The 27,627-nt window shown below is 31.8% G+C and overlaps 1 protein-coding gene across 3 annotated transcripts in view; it reads left to right on the forward strand.

The window, feature by feature from the left end:
- Positions 1-27,627, forward strand: part of sev (receptor protein-tyrosine kinase sevenless) — a 343,357-nt gene that overhangs the window by 233,424 nt on the left and 82,306 nt on the right. For all 3 annotated transcript variants that reach the window (XM_081730952.1, XM_081730963.1, XM_081730953.1), the window contains exons 5-14: positions 2,284-2,504; positions 4,131-4,367; positions 9,254-9,401; positions 13,360-13,476; positions 14,799-15,105; positions 16,379-16,597; positions 19,423-19,742; positions 21,325-21,648; positions 23,452-23,648; positions 24,430-24,619. In XM_081730952.1, coding sequence (XP_081587078.1) covers positions 2,284-2,504; positions 4,131-4,367; positions 9,254-9,401; positions 13,360-13,476; positions 14,799-15,105; positions 16,379-16,597; positions 19,423-19,742; positions 21,325-21,648; positions 23,452-23,648; positions 24,430-24,619 — 2,280 coding nt within the window. The remainder of the gene's footprint in view (positions 1-2,283; positions 2,505-4,130; positions 4,368-9,253; positions 9,402-13,359; positions 13,477-14,798; positions 15,106-16,378; positions 16,598-19,422; positions 19,743-21,324; positions 21,649-23,451; positions 23,649-24,429; positions 24,620-27,627) is intronic.

Consider the following 27,627-nt stretch of genomic DNA (forward strand, 5'->3'; position numbering starts at 1 on the left):
GTTCACTGGTTTCTTTAAATCTTACCTAGTTACACTCTAGTGACGAATGCAGGCGTTGATCCCAGAGTTTAAAAATTTACAATTCCTAGAGAAAGCTTGCTGCATTTACTTCTTGTGTTTTGTATGTTTAATTTTATGTAAATCAGCAACAAAAATGTGTACACATCTCTACATACAGGGTGGCCCAAAAGTAGGTATACAGTCCCGTACTGATCAACATTTCCTAATCATTAAGTCATGCAAAGCCATACTTCTCTCGTAAGTGTCAATGTATAAGAAAATGTTTTTACTTTCAAATCCAAAATATTTATTATATACACGTTAAGGAAAGGATTTCCGTTTGATATGCCGTAACAATTTTGATAAATTTTGTATGATAATTTCATGTTTAAGCTCTAATTGTATATTGAGACTACCGCTTGACTTTGCCACACTGGAATAATTCACGTAAGCCGTGACAACACACTAACCTAGGTGCTGAGGTCAGTTTTAAAGGCCTTTAAAAATTCCCTTAATATTATGTTATTAAAAGTACGAAAGATTTATGTTTCTCAGCGTAACCAAATTATAATCTTTAAATATTGAGATTTGAAGTATTTTCTCATTATTTCTTGCCATCCCATGTAGCTTTCTTACATAAGTTTTTATATTCATAAAAGCACATACAAATAACATGTAAACTTTTCCCCGTTGCATTAATTTTGTATCTTCAGCTTTTATTACGCATATATAAATAAATACTTGTGCCTCACTTGCAGTTTTCGGCGCTGTCTTCAGTGGTCAAGTTTTAATTAAAATTAATCTTAAATCTCTATGTCAAAACTTAATTTAAAATTGGTCAATTAGTTCTGCAGTTGTTGACAAAATAACATTTAGATTATATGTATCAATTTTTCTAGTGACTGTATATTACATCAAAGGAAATAACATTTCCCCGTTTTTTAAAAAATTGTGTTTACAGAATATTATGTTCTTACCCACAGGAAACTCAATTATGTCTTCTTTTTGGTATACATAATTGAGTTGTTAAAAGTACAATTAAATCGCCATACACACAATCTGTATACAATTCTTACACATTTCAAGTAAGATAAATTGATATAACGCAACTACTAAGTTAGATTTACATATTAAAAAACGTTTTTAGCACAAATTCAATCAAAAACCATATCATAAAAATTCCTTAATATTGCAGAAATTATTGTGGATAAGACACTTTATATAAACCTCTATTAAAAATCAGATATTTTTTATTAGTTTTAAGTATGTTGGTGAGTGATTACATTTAATTCACCAATACAGAAACAAGTATATCAGAAACTTCTATTGCAAATCTAACCTAACAAAATTTGTATGAATGTGCACGTGTTTCCCAACATGGTAGTCATGTGTACCAATATTTTTAAAAATTTCGTTATTTTCGCTAGCTATGTACTTCTTCTTCTTCTTCTTCTTCTTAATAATAATAATAATAATAATAATAATAAAATATGATGTAACATAGGAAGACGTATGGAACAGGTAATACATTCATTTGTTTAACAAGTCATTAAATTATCGTCTCTGAGAAATACCTTCAATTATTCGCAAACCTGTTTTTAGTTTTATAGATAATTCGCTTACACTAGAAATACGCTAGAAAACAATTTCACATAGAACCAAAGAGTGACATTGTGCAAAATTTGTACCCAAACAAATGTATTCAATGATATCTATATAAAAGTTCATTTTTTAAAAAATGGTTTCTTCGTCTTGCGAAGCTTACTCGGTTCATTAGTATGTTACTTAAACAAGGGATACAAAACCTATTTCATAATTACACCATATGCTAAAATAGTGATCCTCCGGATCTGGCCCAGAAGTATATTTCATCTAGCCTCCAAATAAAAATGATTTTTTTTTTTTTTTAAAAAAAAGGGTAAAAAGTAACTTGTAGGCGGCCATCATAATATACCTGAACCAACACTTAACCTTTTAACTATGAAAATATCTTCTTTAAGGGAACAGACTACTAAATATTTTTCAAAAGCTAACAATTTTTCTTTTGCCTGTCAACTTTGCTAAAAGGAATAACTACTAGAAAATCGAGGATTATTTATCTTATCCCCCAAACACATAAATCCCTCTCCTGCTGCGGATGAAGATAACTGAATTCAACCCTGGTGTATTTGATTCATTCAATCCTGTATATTTTATTTTTTGTACAAACTCATCTTTAAGTTAACTGACATTATTAGTGTTTTTCTTGATGAATTTTTGTATAGCTTGTAATACATTTTGCAGATGAATTAGGAACACCGCCTGCTCCAGCATTAGTGGCAGATACACTTACTGCCACATCACTCAGTCTGGAATGGGAAGCCTCTAATGTGCCCAACGTTAGTTACATGGTTCAGTGGAGTTACGCAGAGTTACCTGGAGCATGGCAGTATTATCGAAACCAAACATGGAGCCCTGAAACTAGTCGACAAGTAGAAAATTTAAAACCATACACGAAGTATCGAGTGAGTAAAATGAAGGTTTTTTTTTTTTTCTTTTAAATTGCATAATAGTAATTTATTTTTGTGTGAAATGAAAGTAAATTGTATTATCATGCTTGTAAAATTTGCTGGAAGACAGAAAGAAACGCAGATAATATGAAGAGTTTTACTTATGTACAACTAAGACATACTAAAAATATAAGCCCAGGAACTTTTAAAATACAAATGTATAATTGTTAATATATGGGTTTCTTAATTATAATATACTCTAATTATTCAATTTGTTTACATTGTACAACAGTAAAAGAAACTGCCTACATGATTTGACATCTAGTTGTCTGTTCACTGTAATCAATTATAAATTAATTACGATCAGAGTTGCTAACCTCAGAGAACAAAATTATCGATTTTCGACTTTAAAATTATCCTATATTATAAAAAAATATCGTATAGTCATTATGCACGCAATAATTGTAGAAACAAGTATAATAGTACTAATACTAGCAACAATATACAATAAACTTATCTAGTAATCTTCATTTTCGAACTCCAAATCGTCGTCACTGTTCTCACCATTTATTTATTTATTTGTTTATTTATCTTGTTAACATGATTCTGAACAACAATAATATTTTCAGCCGATCGTAATTACGTAATTGAACTTGAAGAAGGATGTAGCCAATTCTCAAATCGTTATTGATTTATTTTAGCGGGAATGACTGTTAAAACCCCCCAGCATCTGTGCTTTATAATTATTTAATGTAAATCTACAATTTATTTGCACATTTAAAAACTTAAAAAAAAAGTGTGCAGCGCACATTGTGACACATCACAGAAAGCACAGTAAGAGCGTCACAGTGCTCACGCTAGCACAGCTGGACGCGTACTGAGTGTGGCAACGTTCTGACACCAAGATGGCGACTCTAGCCCCGCCCACTGCCGCGATAGGCCAAAACGTCTGGCACTTTCTGGACAGCCCTCGTATATCCTAATATATGAAAATCTCTTATAGATGGTATTAAAGCATATCTTTAGTTTATAAATAATTTTTTTGAATTGAGAAATAGTAATTAATATGAACAATGAAGTTGAAAAATAATAAATTCCATCCAGAAAGTTTAACTAGCTTAACTCAATGTTTAGTGTCAAGAATATTGTAGACGTCCAATGCTTTAAATATTTCGTGAGTTTTTTTTATTTTTTTTTATTTTTAATAAAATTAAAATTTGAACAAAGCAAACACTTATTCTTACTAATTTGTTTTTGCAGTGTATCATGTTTCTAATGAAAGAAATTATATATAGTCGAAAACTGTAGCCCGATTAGTAATTAGGGATGCGCACTAAACAAGATTTGAGGCTGTCTCGTCTCGAAAATGTGCTGTAAAAGTGATGTCTCGACTCGAAAAAATGTATTCTTCTCTATTGGAAGAGCTGTGTCTCGACTCGAATTTTGTCAGGAAAATTCTGACTCGACTCGTCTCTTGCGCATCCCTATTAGTAATAATAAGAATTCGCTTTAATCATACTTTCTTTTTATCTAAAATATGTAGCCCTATTTTGAATGTTAGTAAAAATCTAGTTACCTAATTAAGTTAAAAATCTAGTTAAGTAATCATGTCTCAGTACTTCTCAATTTTTTTTCTTTCAGTTTCGGATTGCTATTCTCGTGGCCCAACAGAAGGAGCCCATCATGTCTGAACCAAGTGTAGTGATCAGTACGCTTGCAACAGGGGTACCTCGCTCTGCTCCTAAGATTGTACGGGCTACGGCGATTGACTCTACTAGGATATCTGTGTCTTGGGAACCTGGGCCCTTTCCTAATGGTCCTGTGCTCTCCTATTTGTTGCAGATCAGTGAGCTACCAAAGGGCTATTCGGCTGTTAAGGTGTGACATCTAATATAGTAGTCCTGTATAAATCTTTCCATTGAGAGAATCATATTGCTAATTCTTCCAAGATCAGTTGTTTTCGTCTCAAATTTATTTAAGGGAGACGGAACAGCGGTAGAATATGAAAATTTATTTCAACTATTTTTGAATTCTAATAGCAAACAAATCGCTTTTACAGAATATTTCGAGTCAGCAATGTGAGGGGAAAGAATTGCAGCACAAGAGAGTCAAATCTTTAAGACGGAGCTAAACTTACGTTGTTTTACATTGATAACGATTGAGTTTCGTTTCACAATGAAACCAACTGAATTCAAATACCGAAACCGGAAGTAGTAGATCTGTAATTTGTGGTGCAATAGAAGGATAAGGTCAGAAATAGAACCAGTTCCTCGGATGTTGAATTCGTATCAAAAACTGTTTATTACTCAATATTGAAAACGTAGGTTGCGCTAGATTTTTACTACTTTTGGTTTCAGTAGAATAATAAGAGCTAAGATCAAAGCTATTCCTGGAATCCTGAATCTACATACTTCTGGTTTCAGTAGAAGAATAAGAGATGAGATCAAATCTATTCCTAGGATCCTGAATCCACATTCTGGTTTCAGTAGAGGGATAAGAGTTGAGATGAGTTCGTTTTGGGATTCTGAATCCATATCAAAACAGTTTGTCGTCTCACATGGCACTTTACACTCTATGGAAATCAAAATTGAAACCGGAAGTGGATTTCTACTACTTTCAGTTCCAGTAGAGGAATAAAGTCAAAGAGGAAACTTACTTCTATGATACTGAATCCATATTTAAAAAAAAAAGAAAACTACTTCTCGCTATCTATTATTATTTTTGCACTACGGAGATTAGTGCTAAAATCGTAAATTGTCAACACTTTCTGTGTGAGCACTGGTTAAAGGCCAAGATTAAACTTATTTTTGCTATACTAGATGCATATTAAAAAGCCATTTCCCACTATCTCTTGCCACTTCTGCTCTTTACAGATCAATATTGAAACCAAAAGTGCAGTAAATTTCTACTTCCGGGTTTTATTAGAGAGATAGGAGTGGAGATAGAATCTTTTCTTTCGACGCTAAGTAGATTCCAAAAAACCGCTTCTCGCTATCTATTACTGTTTTTGTTCTATGATTATAAACATTGAAACCGTAAATGGCTTATATCGACCACATCTAATTTGAATAAAGGTTTCAGATAGGAGATAGAACCTATTCTTAGGACACCGAATCGATTCCAAACACCAGTTTCTCGCTCTCTTTCCGTTTTTGTTCTAATACCTATCAACAGACGAACGGACTGACGTACAGTCTTGTCTTTTTTTTTTTTTTAACCTGTCCACTCTTCTTTGGAAAAGCCTTGCACTCTTACCTGCTGTTGGAATTAAGTCAAACAAATATGGATTTCCGTTGGCCAATTTGACATCTTTATTTCCAGCTGAAGTATTAACATTTCGTTGACAGAATATGGTCTTTGTACGCAAGTTGGGTGACCAATATTTTTTTTGAACAGGACTGTACATAGCCGTTCTATAAGACTTCACATACTTTGCATTGCATTGTTTGGAAGTCTAGTAAGTACACACACACACACACACACAATCACACAAGACATGTTCAGGGATGTAAAAGAGCATATACGAAATTATACTGCATATATTCATCTAATATTTTTATAGTGCAGCGTATGTCTACCTTAAATTTACAAAAGAACGAGCATATACGGGGGTAGATATAGGCTAGAATTTTTAGTACGTTTTCAAAAATACGTGCTAAAAATTCTAGCATTGCATCACGGTATATATTCAATATGTTTATTAGACGATATACATAACTTAGATGCATATATTATTTATTACAAATTTTATGAATCTTTGGAGTAAATTCTCATGTAATTTGAACAGTGTTTCTTGCAAAATGTAAAGAAAATAATCCAGAACAATGGTGTAATTACATCACCATCTGATAGATTTGTGTTCCTATTATACAGGATGTTTCCAAAGTACTCCTGTTTGTTCAGCGTACTCTCCTTTGAGTTGCACATATGTTTGTAGGCAGAATCTGACATAATTTGCAACAGAACCCTTACTTATCAGTTTCACCAGCAATCGTTCTACTGTCGTATGGAATACCGGTTATTCCTTGGGATGGCGTTGATGAATTCACTTGCAACATCTCAGTGTGAATAATTTTCACGCCCACACATTAGCATTATTTCCATACTTTTGTCCTATGACAGCATCATACACAAACAAAGTACGAGCCAAAATAATTTTTACCATTTTACTCTTGGTACGGATTTTTCGGAATCTTGTAGAACTTTGTAAAAAAAAAAATCTTTGTTTTATTGTTATCCCATAATCAAGTTTTGCTCCGTGTTAAAAAGTAACTATTTTCTGTTGCAGTTCTCTCCAAATTATAACTGGCTCTTCACACTACGAAACCGCCATTTTAATGCACAGCACTAAATTTCGTTGAAATTTAAAGGAGAATTTTAGTTCAGTTATCGCTAAAATTTCATGAAATTTTGTTACCAAATCTGTAGAAAGCAATATGAATCAAGTTGTTACTTCTGTCAACGATACTCATTAACTAGTGACTATAATAGTCAGTGCTTTATCTTAATAATATTTTCAATTGGTAAATGGTATACCGCCAATATCTAGTATCAGCCATAAAGTTTAGGATGTGTTACACAACAATGAAAACTTTCTCGAAAATCACCTTTCAGGCTGCAGCGATTTATAATTGAATTATAACGTTTTTTAAGTATTACTATTCCAAAACTTAACGTTTTAAATTTGAAAAGATGTTCCAAACTTTAATGCATACCTTTAAATTGAAACTTTTGTTAGTTTTCTATTGACTATTTCTCGGGAAAAGCACTGTCTCAGAAAAGTCTCTGACTGGAGAGACTAAAATCTAGAAATACAGAATTAAATAATTTTACAAACACTTTTAAAAATTAAAAAAGTACTCTACTTTCAGAAGTATTTCGTTGGAACACAATAAGCATTAATTAAGCAAAAAAATAAAGAATTATTTAAAGTTATTTTTCAGCAACCAAATTATAGTTAATGAAAAATGTCGGTCCTGTAGCCCACTGATCTACCTTCTGTGCATGGTGGGTATCATTCTCGACTACAAGGTGCAAAGTTATATAATACAAGGGCTCTATTGTGTATATTACATGTTTAACTTAACTGTTTTCATTATTTTAAAAAAATACATGCATGGAAAGGAATATAATAAATAGAAAGAAATGTTAATTGAATAATCATAACGAAAAACATAATTACGTAACCTACTTAATTATGGATTGTATATGTATCCTACATCAATTTTTTTACAATTTTTCCCTTGGTAGGGACTTTTCAGACACCCTGTAGGACTTTGTAAAAACAATTCTTTGTTTTATTGTTATCAACAGAATCTAATTTTGCTTCGTGCTAAAAAGTAACTATTTCCTGTTGCAGTTCGATTTTGACAGTGTAAGATAGGAATTATAAGTTCAATTTAAATACAAGCTTATTAAAACATTTGTTCAGTTTCTTGATAATAAGATTAATTATAGCGTAATTTGCACCAAAAATAATAATGTTGAACACCATTCATGTATAGTTATTCAGAAACACTGTAGAAAAGCATTGTAGCCCACTGTTAATAAATCCCGAAGTTAAAATAACTAAAATTATAAACTGAAGACTTTTGTTGTTCATTTTTTTTAGAACTAACAAGAAGTGGATATAGGAATAAAAGATGTTACTTCTTTGGACATATTCCAAACATATTGTACATGACTATTTCAATGTCATTTAGAATTTGAATCTTTACTAGCTTATTTTATAGAAGGAAATATAATTTTCCTGACAAATAAATTATTATCTTGTACATTCAAAGGAAATAGCCAAACTCGTAATAATCGAAGATGAAAGCAGACTTTTAGCAGAATCTGTTGTTTCGAACAGTAGCTTATGTGAGTAGGTAAATGGGTTTGTTCACTTATGTGGTGTGTGTGTGTATAATATATATGTCGTATTTGTTCTATGTGTAAGGGGAGAGATATTGATGGTGTATCAAAATTCTAATAGCATGCTGTCTGAAAAGAGGCCAGTCTGTTTATTTTGTTTTTATATATATATATATATATATATATATATATATATATATATATATATATATATATATATATATATAAATCTTTGTGTTTGTTATAAGTGTTATTGTTGTTAATTCTTATATATTTTGAAAGTATGTAAAATCAATGTAGCTTGTGGATCTAGTTGGACAGTACTGCATGAAAAGATTGAGAACTAAAAAGCATGATACGAGTTCACTATGTGTGGCTATATATTCTAGACAAAATGTGTGAATTTTGACTGTGGAACACGCAATTTATACTAAATATGCAGTTTTTATTATTATTATTATTATTATTATTATTATATACTTACTTATTGTTTTTTCTAAAATTTCAACATTCTTTAGACAACTAATAACTTTCAAAGAATTTACAAGTTTTGTTATGTTGTTGAAATGAATTAGATTAATTCTTACTACTTCTAGAAAATTCTATAGGCAATAATCTTATTTTAAATCTACTTTAATAGGCGTGAGGATACTTTCTATATGTATGAAAAAACTCATTGAATATTCTACTTAGTTCAATTAGGTTATATACACACAAATCCAGTGTAGAGACATTTGATCATTTAAAAACCATAGTTCTAAATATCACAATATTTTCTAAATACTTTTAATTTGAATTTGGAGCACTCAGTATGTAGAAATGAATTTAAAATTAATAATTCACGTTCATCGCAACACTAAAATCAGTCTTCTTACAATTAGTATAGTTAACAGAAAGTGTCTATTTTATAGGATATTCCAGCGTCAGAAAATACAAATTTCTACATGTTTCGAAATTTAATGCCAGAAAAAAACTACTCTGTATCGGTTTCTATGAGGAATAGTGTTGGCGAAGGCCCTGCTGCCACAACAGAAGTATCAACTCCAGTAGAACCTATCGGTAAGAAAGATCATGTTTAAGTTATTCATTCATATGTTATTGCAAAACGATATTAATATTCTCTCTTCTTTATACAACACTAGCTGTTCAATACATGCACAAATATAATGTATTGTACCATATATACAGGGTGGATCACTAATATCAAAACATCCTTGTAAGTTATAAACTAATAGACAACAAACTCTTAAATTTTGTACCATTCAAAGACCGGAAAGGGAACAATGTTTGGTATATTCTGCTGTGATACTACTAGGTTAACAATGTTCAAGGCTGCCAACTGTACGGATTTAACAACTCGGGTACAGGTGTACGGGTTGCTATTCAAAATGTACAGGTGAACTAATAATTTTGACACTTGTTTCCTTTCATTGTTAAAAGCAACAATTCAATCATTATTGTTATCATTTAGCAAAATAAATAAATAAAATAAAAGATAGTCTTATTTGCCTACCTTACTGTGATCAGAATCACAAAGACACGAACAGAGTGGTAACTTTGTATAAGCGAGATTGATCAGTCTTCTTCTGTTGTAAATGGTTAAAAGTTTTTTAAAGTTTGACCTGACTTAACTGAGTTGTTTAATTTAGCTCCATTTGTATTATCAATATCTGCAAGCAATGCATTTTGCGAAAGTGTGTTTAGTGTGGAATGATGGCAAATGCTTGGACTGATGCAAAAGACTGTATATCTGAAAATTTACTGAAATCTGATTTAATGGTAAAAATTAACTTTCACATGACCTGAAAGAATTTTACTCTTATGTAAAAGGAATCTGTTGTATTGAAAAATGCTAAAAAATGAAAACAAGCATAAGTCTGTTAAGAAATAAATGTTAATTAGTTTCAAATCAACCTTATTTTGTTTCTCTAACAAATATTGCTAAACATAGATTTTTAAAAAATACTGAATGTGTTTAACTGAAATAAGGTTCTAATTTAACGAAATTGAGTTTGGAGGAGTCAAGTTGTGAATGTACGGGTGAGCAGGTTTGAAAAGTTGGCAGCCCTGACAATGTTACCAACCCAACATAAGATGTATTTTGTTTAAATAGCATTACATAGTTATTACACGTGTCAAATCTAAATGTTAAACAAAAACTTACAACATCATATTTATTAGTCAGTGTTGCAAACTAAGAACTCTACAGTATCATAGACATCCACATTTTGGTGGCTTCTTCAACAGTAATAATGCAAATGAGACGAACAGGGCAAAGCACATCCAAAGTACTATAGTATCTAATACTGTGACTAGAGTATCTACTACTGTGACTACCATATGACTAATTTCGAATAAATAGGAGTGAAGTTACAAGGGATTCAAAGTCTGACTTTTCTTCAAAAGCCTTTATTTCAAAAATTTGTTTATATATGTACTTGATCCAGTTATCTAGAGTTTTCAACAGATGTAAAGATATAATGCCGTACAGCAATCTGAAATCTCAAACTGGTCTGAAGATATGATAAACAGTGGTAAAGTTTGCAACACTACTTAATATTATGTAATTCCGAGAACTTGTTTTAGTTACACCTACCAAAAAGTATTGTTGTAATGTTGTAGAAGCAAAGTAAATCAAGAAATGCTTGAAGGTCCTACAGATATGCTAATTTAAATAATACATAAAATTTTACATTTTTTCATATCTCCGAAATGGTTCGAGATGTTAAATTGCTGTAAATGGCATTATGATCTTTATGTTCATTGAAAACTACCTACATAATTGGTCGTGATATTTAAACATTTTCTTGAATAAAAGTCCTTTTGAAAAAAAGTCAAATTTTCAATTCCTTGTAAATTTCTTTCTACTTGTTCGAAATACATCATATGACCGTAGTATTCGACACTATAGTATTTTGGATGTACATTTGTCTCGCTAGCTTTATTACTGTTACAGAAGTCTCCAAAATTTGGTTGTTTTTCCATGTTTGTGATACTGAAGCGTCCTTAGTTTGCAATGCTGCATAACAAGTGTTGTATGTTTTCGCTTAACATTTCGATTTGAAATATGTAATAACCTGACGTAGTGTTGTTTGAAAAAAAAAATACAACTTTATGTTGGGTTGGCAACACTATTAATCTATTTGAGTTGCAGATTGTCTAATAATGACCCCTACCAATATTTACATGGTACAAAATTTCAGCGTTTTGTATCTATTAGTTTATCAAGATAAATAGTCCACTTGTATATATAGAATACAGTATATTGAATTTGTCTGATGCGAATCTGTTTCTTCCTATCCTGAGCTAGTTTTCGTTACCTTGGTGCCTCGTAATTGACCTTCCGTATTTCTTACATATTTTGGTCCGTATACTCCAATCGAAGACTTCCTTTCTGTATTTTTTCTTCTGCCGTTTTCTCCATAGCAAATAATGTAATTCCTTCATGTGTCTTATAATTTCCAATTATTGGTGCGAGCGATTCCGGGTTCGACTGCCGGTGGGGACACTCGGTCGAAAAAGTGTAAAAGCTTTTTCAGGAGCCATTCATCCAGAGTGACGTTTCCCTGGGGTTTTCTCATTCACACCAGGCAAAACCGGGATGGTACCTAACAAAGGTCCCAGACTGCTTCCTTCCCTCTTCCCCAGATAGTGTGCTCGCCGAGGGACATCATCCCTCAGACATGACGGTCTTAAGGCCATAGATGTCCGATACTGACTAGATACTTATATAAATAAAAATTCAAATTAACCTACCTGTTTTTGTTTTTCTTTGGATATAGTATTTATTATATTCTGTTTTGATCATTTTTTTATCATACATTGTTTCTCCTACTACTTCTACTCTCTTCCAAACTCTTTCAATACCTCTGGTGCGTGGGGTCCTTAGTTCTATCCCCGGTCAAGTAAGTTTGAGGTGGATAACATAGTCTCCGTGTTTTTCAGAGGTACTCCCGTTTCCTCCTACATTCTTATTCCACCGATGTTTCCACCATCATTCACTTGCCTAAATGATGTTTCCTTTAGCCTACAGGACATATTCGTGGGACGTTAAACTGATATATATGTAAAATTTTCAAACTCTTTTATTTGATAACCTCAACCATCCATTTCAAAGTTTCTTCTATATCATAATATATCGAAGTTTATCATTCTTTGCCTTTCTTCTTCTGGAATCCATGCATCCCATCCGTACAATGCCGCATTTCCATATGTACTTTCAAGCAACCTTTTCAGCTATATGTCGACACTTTCGGTCATTGTGTATCTTGTTGTTAGTTTATATAGTTAAAATGCAATTAAAATTCTTGTGTTGGACATTTAAATATTAAAACATTACAACAAAATTTGTTGGGATGAAGATATAATTAAAAAAATAAATAAATAAACGTTGAAGTTCCTTTCAACAGCAATAGGTTGCTTATTTACTTTTCAGCGCGCTTCATAACATGAATATTTTGCCCTTAAATTTTGGCGAGTAAGAACTGTGCTCTCGGTAATTTAGTAGTTGTTTCTTTCTCCATTGTTTATACTCGTGTTTAATTGGTAAGAAGTAATAAAATGTAGTAATTTTAAAAATGAAAATATAAAAGAAGAAACTAGCTATGTTTAGTTGAAGGTGTCCAGAAGTACTTAAATAAATAGATTTACAGGAAAAATGAGTTGAAGTATCGGAATTGTAATTGATTTCTATGTCATTTGAGAATGGAATCGTACTACATGCTGTAGAAATGAGAAATGCAAAATGCTACAGAGACTATATGTATTAACCGGAAGCACACATACGGGAATATGAATACAAATACGTAAGTAGTTATCCTTAACCTAACCTAACCAAACCAAACCTAAACTAAACTAACCTAACCTAATCTAAACCTAATATTAACAGAAATAAGCGAAATTTTATAATTTTTTTCGAAAATGATGCTGGACCCCTTTAACTAAACATAAACCGAAGAAACTTTCAATGATTTCTCTTTCTGGGATTCCTTAATATTTATTTATTTATTTATTACAGTAAAAGATGCTCAGCAACCAGTTTTTATTCTGGGTTCTCAGCATATTGTCATAAAACGAGGTCCAGATATGTTGGACGATCCAATAAGGATATATAACAGCCGTCATCAAATTAAAGGTAACAATGATTATTCTAATTAAGGATACTCTAATGTAACATGCACGTGTATAACTAAAGCAAACGAATTCCAATGAAGACATATGAGAACTAAAACTAAGATATTTATATGGTCTTTCGAAAGATTGTATATAATCTTTCCTTTGAGAGAGTACTTTCAAACGTCCATAGATATTTATCGAAGATAAGAGTAGTGAATATCTATCGTCTATGAAACTAGATTATCTCAATTGTTAAAATATTTTAAATACTGTATTATTTTAAATTTTGAATTGAATTTAATTGAATTTATTTCTTTTGTATGAACTTACAGATATGAGGAATGTCTTCAGGTAAGTGTAACATGCGTCATTTGTACAAAAGGAAACAAAAAAGAATACTTATAGTAAAATTACATGAGTAAAATAAGTAAAATAACCTTGTTATAAGATTTATGTACTCCTCAATCGTATAACAAGAATTTTCTAACAGAAATAATTTTAACTTTTGTCTAAACCTTTTCATATTTTCTTCATATTTTATATCAACAAGTAACATATTGTACAACTTAACACCACCATAAGTTACACTTTTTCGATATATTGCTGATCGATGATTATACAAATAAAAATCATTCTTATTTGCGTAGTACGATTATGTACATCCTTTTTTTGTTATGAAAGTTGACAAGTGTTTACAATAAGAGATACAAATATAAACTATCCAGTGGTAGTAATACTGTCCCACAGGTCTCTCTTTTTGACTAAAGGAGACTACGATAATTTAATTATGGTGTTTTTGGATTGGATAATGAAAGAATAATGCATAACATCCAACCCTGCGAGATTGGAACCTGCAACAGGCAGGTCTTAGACTGTTCAAACGTGCTAGTTGCTTGTACTTTTAATTATTCAGAACAAAACATATTATATCACTGACCATGTTATATCAGTTTCGTAGAGAATTTGATTTTCAATATAACTTAGTTTTGATCTTCCAGACTTAAGCTGAGTGATTAAAAAAAAAAACTTTAAAAGATAGGTTAGATACTTTTTGTTTTACGTAAATCAGACGGGAAAGAACGAGTAATCTCAATACCAGATAAAAATAATAAATTATGTCTTAGTTTAGTTTCTTAAATTTGATATTAGGGTTTAGTCCTTCACTTCTAAAAGAAAATAGTCTTGAAATCGTAATGATAGGCTCAATGATAAGAGTCCCAATTTGGAAGATCATAATTTGAGACGAACAGATATGTCTTCAGAGACATAATTTAATATTTGAAGATAATTTGTAACAAAATAAATATCTAATTTCCTGACTTCCTCATTCTTTCTTTTTAGGTTTGGGTATCCATGTATATAAGAAGCTTTTATTTGTATCCGACTCTTCAGGCGATATTATACGCTCTTCTCTTGTTAAATATGAAGGAGCTTTGACAATTCTGACAGCTGCACATTTAAGTTTCATGCCGCTTGATCTCAGTGTGGATTGGCTGAATGATCATCTGTACATTTTGGGAGAAGTGAACCACTCTACTGGGCCCAGATGGCAAATCGCCAGATGTCAATTTGATGGCAAAGGAGTCACTGTTGCAGTGGCTGGATTGCTTACTAAACCGTTACACATTGAAGTAGATCCATATAATGGGTATGTGGATTTTTAATACTAGTACAAAGTAATGACAACGTATTAATTATTTAATCCCCCCAAAAATTTACCTAACAAAAATCTCTGATTTTCAGGTCATTTATTTTTATATCATTTGCTGATATAGCATACATGGTCATGAATGGGACGAGTTCTTCACTGTATAATACATTACACATTATATATCAATATTCATATATATTTACAGACAATGGGAAAAAATAAATTACCAGTTTAATGTTTCATTCTTGAAATGAAGTAGTTTTATGACCATGCTCTTTAGGACAAGTGAGACGGAAAGATGCATGCACGTGTATTAAGTAAATTTCATGGATTAAGTGCTTGAATTCAGTTATCTTTCAAAAGCAAATATATTTTTGCTAATACCATTATCATTCAATAGTTTTACTCAAGCTTTCCTTGAAGGTGAAGGGTGGTATTTGCTAGTTATGTGCAATACCTACCGAAAGAAAATAAATGGCCCATTCCGTTGCAATAATGTGAACAGACTTCGGGAGAGATGGCTGAAATTCAGCTCAAATATAGAAGAGACTGTATAGGTTCTATATTTCAAAAGCACTTTGTTCTAAAGTAGATGAAACATAGTAAAAATATTACGAAACATGAATATTAAAGTCAATGAAAAATCAATGGAAAAAATGAAGTCGTCCTCGTATCTAAGGAGATGGCTAACTGAAGGCTTATTGCAAAGACATAATAAAAAGCTTAAAATCGATGCAGAGCACGTAAGGTAAATATGGATAAAACATTGTCAAAAAGTCAAGTTGTTTGAGTAAAATCAATAATAATGATAAAATATATGCATCTTCTGCGAATTACCCAGAGCACCCCACTCGGAGGTTACGTGCTTAAAATATCTCACATCTGGATTTGGAATATCCAGACTCGGTTTAGCACACACCGTGACTTTTGATGTTATCACGTGACTCAGTCTAGTCCTTATGATAAACTGGATAGGCCCTTTTAGAACAGTCAGACATTTTACAGTTTTTTTTTTCTTTTCTTAGTATTAATATTCAAATAAACTCATGTCAAATAATATAGTAATTTAGTATTATTGAAACATTAGAAGTAAATAATTATTAGGGTAAATAAATAATTATTTGAATAACTAATATTTAAATGATACAGGAACATTAATTGAAAAGTTTTAACAATACTTTTTTTTTTCTTCATTAAACATAAATGACGATATTTTAATTTTTTGTGTAGTGTTAAATCATTATGAACGCTCTTAATCACAATTTTTCAGGTATATCTTTTGGGTGATTCAAGGTACACCAAGAGGTGGCTTGTATAGGTTGGACTTGGCCGATATAAGTAATGGTGTAAAACATGAAGTAATTCCAGACGCCATCTATGAACATCCTAATTTAGGGGCGTTTACGGTAGATCATACCAATTTTAGATTACTTGTACCAAAGAAGATAAGCAAGACGCATAATACAGTGATTTCAGTTTCTTTAGATGGGTAAGTTTTAATTTAGTTTTCTTTCATTACTTAGTTTTTTATTCTCTCTTTCTTTCCTTTTCATATAATGGGTGTAAACTCAATGTAAGTATAGTTCAAATACTGGCAAGGAAAGCTCTTTGCTAATGTATATAAGTGAAATTACTACCGTAAGGGAAAGTTTTTAATCCAAATCTATTCAAGAAATATTCCACAATAAATATTGCTACGCTAAATTATAATGTTCAACAAATATTGTAATAGTCATCCTTTTGTTGTGTAAGTGTATACATGCTAGAATATTTCCATGCTTAAAAGTAAACCAAGAAAAAACGTTTTATTGTTTTTTTATAGATTATAATTAACGTTTGTTTTTAAATTAATAAGAACTACTAAGTATGTAATATTTATTTAGCTTATTATAGTTTAATGGACATATCAAAACTTATAACATACATTCCAAACTTTTTGTCACTGTGCTGTTCTAGTGTTGCCAAATTTACTAATAATCTTGCCAAAATACCAAGTCACATACAGCACACAGTGTCTATATATCCAAAATGATAAGATTTATGAAAAATAAGAAGAATCATTATAAATACCGTACAACTCATTATTTATATATGGGTTGGTGTGCTAACAAATGATTGCGATAAAATTTGGGTGATGTCAGATGTTAATTCATTATGCCATTTTCGATTTATCTTGGAAGTTATTAACAATGGATTTATCTTGATTTTTGACTCAATAATACGAAATAACTCAGAAGATCATTTGCATTTTTCACTGTTAAAGCTTAAAGAATAAATCAATGCTGTGTGCTTTTAAACAACAGAAACACTTTTAAAAGTTTAGATATTTGTGTCAGTTCAATTATAATTTCACATTTGCACAATTTCATTTTATATTGATTCCTAGAAAATAGAGAAAACAAACTATATGCGTGTATAATATAGTTGGAACAACGATAACTAATTCATTTTCCATTACTACTTCCAGACAGTAGCTACAGGAAACATAAACGCACAAACTAGAAAATACACTATAAGTGAGCACTTTCGATATATATATATATATATATATATATATATATATATATATATATATATATATATATATATATATAATATAATATACAGGCTGTTGCAAAATACCGTTTAGAGCGCTTGAATAGTAAGTTTATGCACTAAAAGAAGCCAGAAAGTCCATGTACAAAAATGCTGCGGATTGCGTCCTTTCCATATTTGCGTCCTAGCCGGCGAAATATTGGAAAATTTAACTTTGGGACGACATAACGTAGTACCAATATCGCCAGAGAAAGCGGTGTGGAAGTTGTGTGCAGTGTGATACCTTTAGATTTCAAAAATGTTAAAAATCACAATGAGTGGAAACGTGCGTTCAATTTACACTCATTTCGACCTATTTTTACTTTCAAAACATTCGGAAATACCCGCATTTCTTTGGAGAAATACCTTGCTCACATTCCCATTCATTATGACTTTGGCATTTTTGAAAACTAAAGATAAAATTCACCACACCGCTTTCTTTGGCGTTGTTGGTAATTGCGTTATGGCGCCTCGAAGTTATTTTTTCCGATATTTCGGCGGCTCGTAACCTGAAAAGGACGCAGTTTGCAACATTTTTGTGCATAGACTTTCAGGCTTGTAATCGTGCATAGATTCACTCCTCAAACATTGTAAACGATATTTTCAACAGCTTGTATAATGTAAAATATTGTTAAAGGTTAAAGACCAAAATATATCTAAACGTAACTGTTTCATAAATTTTTCAACAACTATGTTGAAAATGTATTCGTATCACTTATGCTTTTTTTTTTTTTTTTTTTTTTTTGTATGTGAAATTTAGCGTTCCTTTTCAGTATCGAGGCTGTGACACGTATGTTTGAGATGGAATCCAAATTATTGTAATGTGTCCAATGCTCTTAAGTCGAGAATCGAACCCAGGAATGCGTGCACTAAAGGCACGCGCGTTTATCCACCAGACCTGCTAGGAAGTGGATCTTCATCTGCTTAAAGTATGAAATGCCAACAGTGATCTAGATAGGAAACTTCTGGAATATTGATTCAGTATGACACAAACAAGAAGTATATTTTCTTCACATTTTTAGCGAAATTCTGTATATATGAGTATATAAGTATGGAAGGTATTTTGAGTGCAGATAATTTATCACTAACTGCAATTCATTCTAGTTCTTCCCTTTTCCTTACTTCTGAGGTAAATGTCCTCGGAGCAGAAGGAACAAATGTACTTTCATCACAATTTTGCTTTGGAAATTAGTACATTAACAGTGTGTATGAACTATTCTTTCATAATCTGTAGTTACTTGTCAATATACCAAATAATTAGGGCTATTCTTATGAGAAATCACAAATTCAATAGATTTTTCTTTACACTATATCTTTTATGTATGCGAATTCATTAAAAATTGAGTGTGATTGGACTGGTAATCGAACTTAATCGTGTCTACACACTACCCAGTCCTCTCGCTACCAAGTCCACTTATGAAGTCTGTGCTAGAAATTCACCCTACATGGACGGTACCGTAACTCCTGTTATGCCTGGACAAGATACGATCTATATCAAGGAAAATCTGTGGCGGTTGAGTTAGATATTATATGAGGAATCAAGGACTCACTTTATTTTTCTTTATTACATTCTTCCATAGGTGCAAATTCAATAAAAGGACTGTGTAGCATAGTGGTTAGCGCATCACTACGTTAAGCTGGAGATCCTGGTTCGATTCCAGGTCCAAGTCACAATTTAAACGCTTCGAATTTTTATAGTCTTTTCTTTTTATTTAATAGCTTTTTCTTTCTTTCTTTCAGTAAGGAGATATCTGATCTTCGTCAGAATATTCAGCAGCCGAAGTTCGAAAATGTTCTATCACTTGCTATGACAAATGGTCTTTTCTATTGGATCAGTTCTAATGAAGTGTGGAGTGAAGAATACCATCCAGGAGACAACAAATATTACCATAATGCTTATCCTGGACTATCAAACAGATCTTACTTCAGTATTAGCGTAAATCTCCAAACTTCGCAGCCCATTCCTATCCCAGTAAATCCTCCTATAAATGTACAAGCAATTCTTGGAGCCGAAGTGGCCAAAATTTCCTGGCAGGTTCCGCATCTGCTAGGTGGACAAGGTTAGTATCTCGTATATAATGATAGCTTTAATATTATTATCCACAACAAAAGACAAAATTATTTAGAAATGATCAACCTTAGGAGTAATTGTTTCGTTATATGATGCAGAGAATGGTAATTTGTTTTATATAATATAAATTCAATTCTCGAAGTAGACAGAGAATTGCCCTGAGCCTTTCATGGACTAAAAAGGCCATAGTTCTTTGGTGATAATTATGATAATTGATTAATATAAACATTAAAATACAGAGCAAATTAGTCTAAATAAATTTAAAATTTTGGTGTTTCGACCGAGTTTTATTTATTTTAAGTGAAGTTTCAAAGGCAACTTGACTGCTTTCGTCAGTTGCACTAATTTAGAGAATTGTTGTACAATCACTGTGGTATACTTTTAATTGTTACAATTTTATATATTTCATTATGTAGTAATCAAATATTGTTACAATTTTTAGATTAGTTCAAATTTATATTATTAACAGTTTTCATTACTTTTATTATCATTTATTCTGATAAAATATTCCAAATTTCACTTAATTTCAAATCTTCCTCTTTATTTCAAATCTAAGGAGCTATCACTAATTTTATTTCTGTTGCTTCTCTCAGTAACTTGTTACATACATACATGAGTGAATCTGCATATAATGAGTTTTCAAACAAAATTTTGTGTTTTTCCTCTAGTGCATGTTGTGTGCTAATGCTTTTGTGGTTTATTTAATATATGTACATCTAATAATATGTGTACGTTAAAATAAAAAAATAGAAATAATAACAATAACAAATAATTTATTTTTTATACATACATATTTTTCTGGCCATTACTGGCATCTATGGCCTTAAGCCCGTCATGTATGAGGAATAACGTTCCTCGGCGAACACATTTCCGGGGAAGGGTGAAGCTACCTGGTATCTGTAAGTTAGGTATCATCCCAATATTTGCCTGGTGTGAAAACTCAGGAAAACCCACTCAGGATGACTGTCCTAAAAAAGAAAAAAAAAGTTACACCTTTTTGACAGTGTCTCCCCTCTGGGAATCGAACCCGGGACCGCTCGTACCAAAGGCGAGAGCATTAGTGACTACGGTATGCAGAGTCACAAGAAGAAAGAAAAAAATGTGAGAATTAAATTAAATTGCATTGGCAAGTTTAATTAAATTAAAAATTGTAACAGTATTTTATTGTTACTTGTGGAAATACAAAATTATAACAAATAATTATACAGTTGTCTTTGAAATATAGGTAAAAAATAAATAAAACCCAGATGAGACTCCAAAACCTTTATTTTATTACAGATACCTTTGTGAAAACTGTCTGATATGTTAAATCTACATTGCTATACCTTCCAGTTAGACTGCAGTTGAACTTCAACACTGTCAACTTGTTGATCATTAACTGTTCTTCGAGATTGCTAGGAATCTCAAAAATAAGGAATTTGAGAAAATAATATTTGTGGTTTCTGTCCAAGACAAAATTTATTTCTTATTTGGAATAACATCTATTTTCAAATAATTATACTTGCACTATTTTTGGTTCTAATTTGGAGCTGCAGCGGTAATTTCTATTTTTTTGTTGCATTTTATTTCAGGAAAAGGAGCCTGGCAAGACTGGTCCTATGAATTGCATATAAGAGAGGAAGCGCGAGAGTTTACTATTTTTCGACGAGAAATCAATACAACCTCCAAAACCATACATGACCTCAAAGAAAACACAGAATACATCATAAAAGTCTGTGCATACACTGTCTCTGGTAAAGGACCTTGGTCGTCTGAGTTTAGAGGGAAAACTTTAAGAATTCCTCCAGATGGAAAATATTCGTCTATTTTGTGGAGTGCAGCTGAAGGATTGTTGAAGTCTGATGTCACTGGAGAAAATGTCGAAACATTAATACACAAATCAAATTTACAGGCAAGTACAATAAGATAAGGAAACAGTTTGAGAATATTTGACATGGGTATTACAAAATTGTGATTAGTACTAAAATGTTCTTCAAATTGAGATTTTAGGGAAATCTCTGTTACATTAATATTTTATATAGAGACATGAGAAATAAATTAACATAAGAGTTTTCAAAAATAATATTTACTTTCTCTGGGAGTAGTTAAAGATGCAGTAGTTATTAGTATTTGATAGCCATTCCCTTTCTTATACATAGAACATTAAATCTATCAGGTATTGTGAAAGTGAGATCAGTAATGATTAAGTGTGGGATTAGTTCCCTGGTGTGGCGTAAAAGATCCAGCAGCTTAGTTGTTTACTCGTTTTAGTCGTAATTTTCTATCCAATACGGTCCAAGTGTAAAACCGGATCTATATCAGCATTACCTCAGCAACGATAATTTCTTGATCACGTTTAGTTGATGTATGCGTTGATTTATTGTACCCGCTGATAGGCAACGTCATCCTCATCCGTGAATAGAAAACTGACCTCGAACATCAAAAGATGTGTGGCAAATTTCTTTTAAAGATGGTTGCATATTGGAACACATAAATTCATTAATTTTGCCGTAACATGTGTAGAATACGATAAAATGTTTAGATAGAATATAAAAAGTCCACAATAGAGAACACATCAAAAATGTAACAAGGGATCACATTCCAAGGCTCGAAGAATTTCGATTTGACAGACAACAATAGTTGTTGAAACAGTTGTCATTTAACTTAAAAGCGGGACGTATTAGGTGAGTATTTTCATGGTAATTTCAGATATTGTCCAGTTTGATAAATCTTTCGTAGTATTTGAATGATAATACAGCAACAACCTACAGTATTACTACTATATACTATGTAAATTTCGAGTGCAATACAATATTTAGTACAATAACCAGCATATATTAGGAGAAAACTTTCAAGATTCTTTCTAAAATTAGTATTTAATTACGTATTCTTTTATTGTTTGAAATCACGCTGTACAACTTTAATAATCTCCGTTGTTAACATTGTAATAAGTATACCTTTGATCAAATGGAAAATTTGCCAAAATCAAATGTCTTCTACACATACATCGCACTCTTATAAATATTATTATGGGGTAAGAGGGTCATCTCGAAATCTTGGATAGTTTAACAAGGCAATATTTTAAAATTCCAGAGAAAAAGCATAACGTTTTTTTTTTTAAATGGTGTTTTTCAGTGCTTTTGGACAGTTGGCTTAATGTGCTTCAAAGAGGAAGTAAACGAAATCAAATGACTGTAGATTTCATCGACAATAGTTAAAATTACCATTCCGTTAAGTATTAATCGTCTTGTTAAGAGAACTGAATCCTTTTCCAACATTCATCACTGATCGCAATGGATCTTTCACTTAGCTTGAAGAGACTTTTTAAATTTTATCGAGCCTTAATTCTTAAGTATTAAATAACTTAACAATCCCTAAGTTATTTACCAAATGTTGATGAAACCCGTTGTTAATAACATAATAAAAGTACGTTAAGATCGATTTTAAAACAACCAATTACAGCATCTTAATATATCAGTGTATTTTACTTCTCTTAGTTTTCCTAATATTAGTAAAGAAAAATCTATTTAACTATATCCTTTAAATGCGAGGGAACTTAACTTCTAGAGAAAGATGAAAATGATAAGTTAGTAATCTAACTTTTAAAATAAAGAATAAATTATGTCGTTTACAATTTAAACAGGCAACTTTTAATTCGTAGAGCAGCGTAACCAACTTACAAAATTTAACAAAAATAACATTTCTCTTTGGTCAGGAAGCTGGTGGACCATATTACATCACTGATATTGCATGGTTTGGAGATCTACTATATTTGGTGACAAATACTACTCACGTCTATTGGTACAACCTTACAAATCATGCCAGAGGAAGATTGCAAGAAATTGACTCAGTAGGTAGCATTGCAGTCGATTGGATTGGCAAGAAATTATATTGGTCGAATCCAAAACAACAATTGGTAAGTAAGATATTTTTAAATTTTCAGTGATTTATAAAATTCTCATTTTGTTGGCCGCGATTAATTTTGTGGGTGTTTGCTTGCATCTATTCACTGTTTGTCATGTGACAAAAAGCTAGAAATTGTCAATGAAACTTACTACAAGCAGTTATTTTTCTCCTGATACTTCAATGTGTCATTACTTGCTACACTCACAATCATGGCTCTCTTTAAAATGTGTCAAGTATGCGGAACATGGTCAAGATACCTTCTAGCAAAGGAATCATTAGTTACTGAATTTTTTCATAATACATCTGTGTTTACAATAACAAAATCTATAACTGTTATAAAATTTGTTATAACTAACGTAATGATTTGAATGCAGTAGACGTTAGTGTTTCAAATAAGAACCAACACAAGTTTTCAACATGTACTTATCCATCAAGATTGTATTCGTCCGAAAGTCCAGAAATCTAATCCTTATCGTTTAAAAAAAAAAAAAAAAAAAGAAAGAAAAAAAAGTCTGTGCTATATGGACATATCCGTTAAGGGAAGCTTCATTATAATAGATTCAGGTACCATTGATATCTGAGCAAGAACTACAGGTTAAGATTGTCTTGCTCCTTTTAGCTTTCCACATTAGATGCTGCATCTACAAGGAGCAATGCTTAAATGGTTCATAATTTTATCTTTAAAACTTTACATTTTTTTTACATTAAATACTTTATATCAAAACTTTAATTTGGTAAATATTAGCAACGTATTATTAATATTACAAGTACTTTTTTTTTTTATTTTACAGATCAGTAGGGGTAACTTCGATGGATCTCACCAGGAACCACTTCCAATATTAACAGTTGCCAAAGAACTAAATATCGATGCGCTGCATGCTTATATTTATTGGTCTACAGGGCATGCTGTTGAATGTGCGAGGTTACACGGGAGAGACAGACGAACATATTATCCAGCTGAGTTATTCTCTGGAAAGCAAGGTAAAAAGAAAGTCCTTTTTCTTTCAAAATAAAAGATAATGGCCGCTCATATGTATTATGAAAGCTCTCTGCTAATACACTTTCAATTTTTATACACAAAATGTGCAACGAAGGTCTGAATGACAAAAAGAAACTGGCACTATATTAACGTATCTTTTGCTGATGATACAATTTATAAATTTATCACAGAAGAAAACAAAATAATGCCAAGTAGCGCAAGGATTCACCAACAGAATAGCAATAACTAGAGTCTGTCTATTTCACCTATGCCCTCGGAAAATATGTGAAACATACTTCGGCCCCCACCCCAGCCACTTTTTGCGGAGGAAATCTTCCCTTTACTTTGGAGGAAGAAGTGAATGACCTGGGCTGTGTTGTCAATTTGTTATTCAGTCGTTTAGTCTTGGCCAGTGAAGATCGTATACTACTTAAAATGGCTAACAAGACAGCGCACAGCGAAGTCCAGGAAATAATTCGGAGTTGCGAGTCTATCCGCATCCAACTATTGAAGAATCTCGGCCATAGCAACTTGTCCCTCCTCTTTTGAGGGAGGTACGGGAAGACGCACATCGACAGCAGCGCCAGCAAGGGCGCAGTTGAAATGGAAAGGCTCTAATGAGATAAACTACTGCAACTAATTTTATTTCATGAGTTGTAAATGTATATTTCCAATTTTTATTTCAGCTACATGGTAAACTAATAAATTTAAGAATGAACTACTTTTTTGCATTATTATATCTGAACATTATAGATATCTAAAAGAATTTCGTAAAAAGAACATATTTTATAAATTTGACAAAATTTTGTAGACTAGTCTGTCTTCCAATTTGTCGTTTTTTATTATTATTATTTTATTATTTTCTAATGATGAATTATCCTAGAGTGCTTTCTTTCTCCAGAAGGAAGTAGTAAGGGTAATTAGTAGCTTGTTTCTTCAACTGCGATAACATTAAGATTTGGATATACATGTCCACAAAATCTCTTTACAGATTTACACCTTTATTACTGATCACTATATCAGTATGAAATAGACAAAGAGCACTTGAACTTGCATAAAGACTAAAAGTTTTTGTTTTACCTTGAGTGTTCGTAGTATATCTAGCCAGAACTCTTATTTCTGACAATGTGAGCTGCAGCGTGATCTCAGTAACAGTCGAATGACGTTGCTGAAGCTCAATTTCAGGCATTGATTATTTGCACTTTTACCTAACACCTATATTCTTCACACATCTTCATCAAAACGTCCATAGTGTGACGTCTGGAGAGCATGGTGGCCATTCAAATGAACCATTCTATGCAATCCACCTCATATGAATTATTGTGTTGTTGATCCAACTGGCACAAAATAGTTATATATAACATGCAGGTAGACTCACTGAAGAAAAATGGCTCAAAGAGAGAGAGAGAGAGAGAGAGAGAGAGAGAGAGAGAGAGAGAGAGAGAGAGAGAAGAGAGAGAGAGAGAGAGAGAGAGAGAGAGAGAGAGACACACACACACACACACACACACACACATATATATATAATATACAGTGGCGTATTTAGGGGGCTTCCGAACTTAAGCCCCCCGAAATCTTCTTACTATAGTAAATTATATGAAATATCTTGCGGAATTTTCATATTTTCAGGTAAAGCCCCCCCCCCGAAACAAAATTGTAAATACGCCACTGATTATATATATATATTGTGTGTGTGTGTGTGTACATACACACACTCAAATAACAATTTTGATAATTTGAAATGAATTAATTAAACTACTCACAAATATTAAGCAAACGAAATAAGAAAATTTTCCCGGTTAATATTAGCAAAAGTGTTTTAAAAAAAGTAAAAAAAAAAAAAAAAATGGCTGCAACTTCTAAAGATTCAGATCTAAATAAACTAAACGGGTGTTAAAAATGTATGTTATATGGTTTCTAATCATTACATTAATCTTTATACATAGAAGAACGTGTTTGAAAATTCTGAAAGTGTATTTCCATCGTGGAAGCTCTGGCTTTTACTTGCTACAATATATGTAAAAATGCTTTAGTTTTCCTGCTGATAAATAGATTTGTAGGAAGAGTGTTCATTTGTAATTTTATTTCTCTTGTTTATACGTAAAAACTTGACAGCCAGTTTGGGCTATCTTCAAAATCGCCGGTCTAATGTTTTGTTCCTGTTCTGACATGCTGTGATTTTTAAAAATGCTAGGTCTCCAGAAGTACCTGGTGTTGTTATATTAAGCTAAGCTATCAAAATTTTAAGTCCTATATTATTGGCAATAGAAAGGCTAAGTAAAATCAATATTTTGCGCTAATAAAAGTGGAGATACGTTTGTGGCCAAGTACCCAACTCATTTTAAACAGTATATTTCGCCTTGATATAACTTCGATACTTACAAAGGAACGTTAAATTTCATTAGTCAATAACTTGAAATTGATTGTTTTAAGTTTAGTGTCTCTTTCAGCAGTGAGGCTATATGAGACCTACAGCTTTACGACCTTACAGCTACCAGACCACCTACATAGGGTTGCCAATTTAGCCACTTTGTGCTAGATCTGGCCATTTTGAAAACTTAGCTACAAAGTTTCGGAAAAGCCACTAGTAGCTTTTCTAGACATATGCTGTTCGTGTTTAACCATTTCTAGCCATTTTCTGAGTTTAGCTCTCTCTCTCTCGCTATATATATATATATATATATATATATATATATATATATATATATATATATATATATATATATATATATATATATATATATAATATGTGTGGTATTTGGCAATTTTCTCAAGTTTGATTTATTCTCTAAGTGATTCTAAACTTCACTACTACAATTGACCCCCTAAAAGATAGCATTCATGATCATATTGATCCTTCCCCATATCTTGGCTACACACTAGAGAATGAGCTCAAAGCCTGTAAATTACCAGTAGACGTAGAGAAAAATTTTCGGGGAGGACATGTAAACTTTAGTAAAAATCAAAAACAAACAAAAAAATCGTTAAAGAAATTCAGTATAGACTTTCT

This window comes from Thermobia domestica, chromosome 1 (genome assembly GCF_964235325.1).
Source record: "Thermobia domestica chromosome 1, izTheDome1.hap1.1, whole genome shotgun sequence".
Classification (NCBI taxonomy): Eukaryota; Metazoa; Arthropoda; class Insecta; order Zygentoma; family Lepismatidae; genus Thermobia; species Thermobia domestica.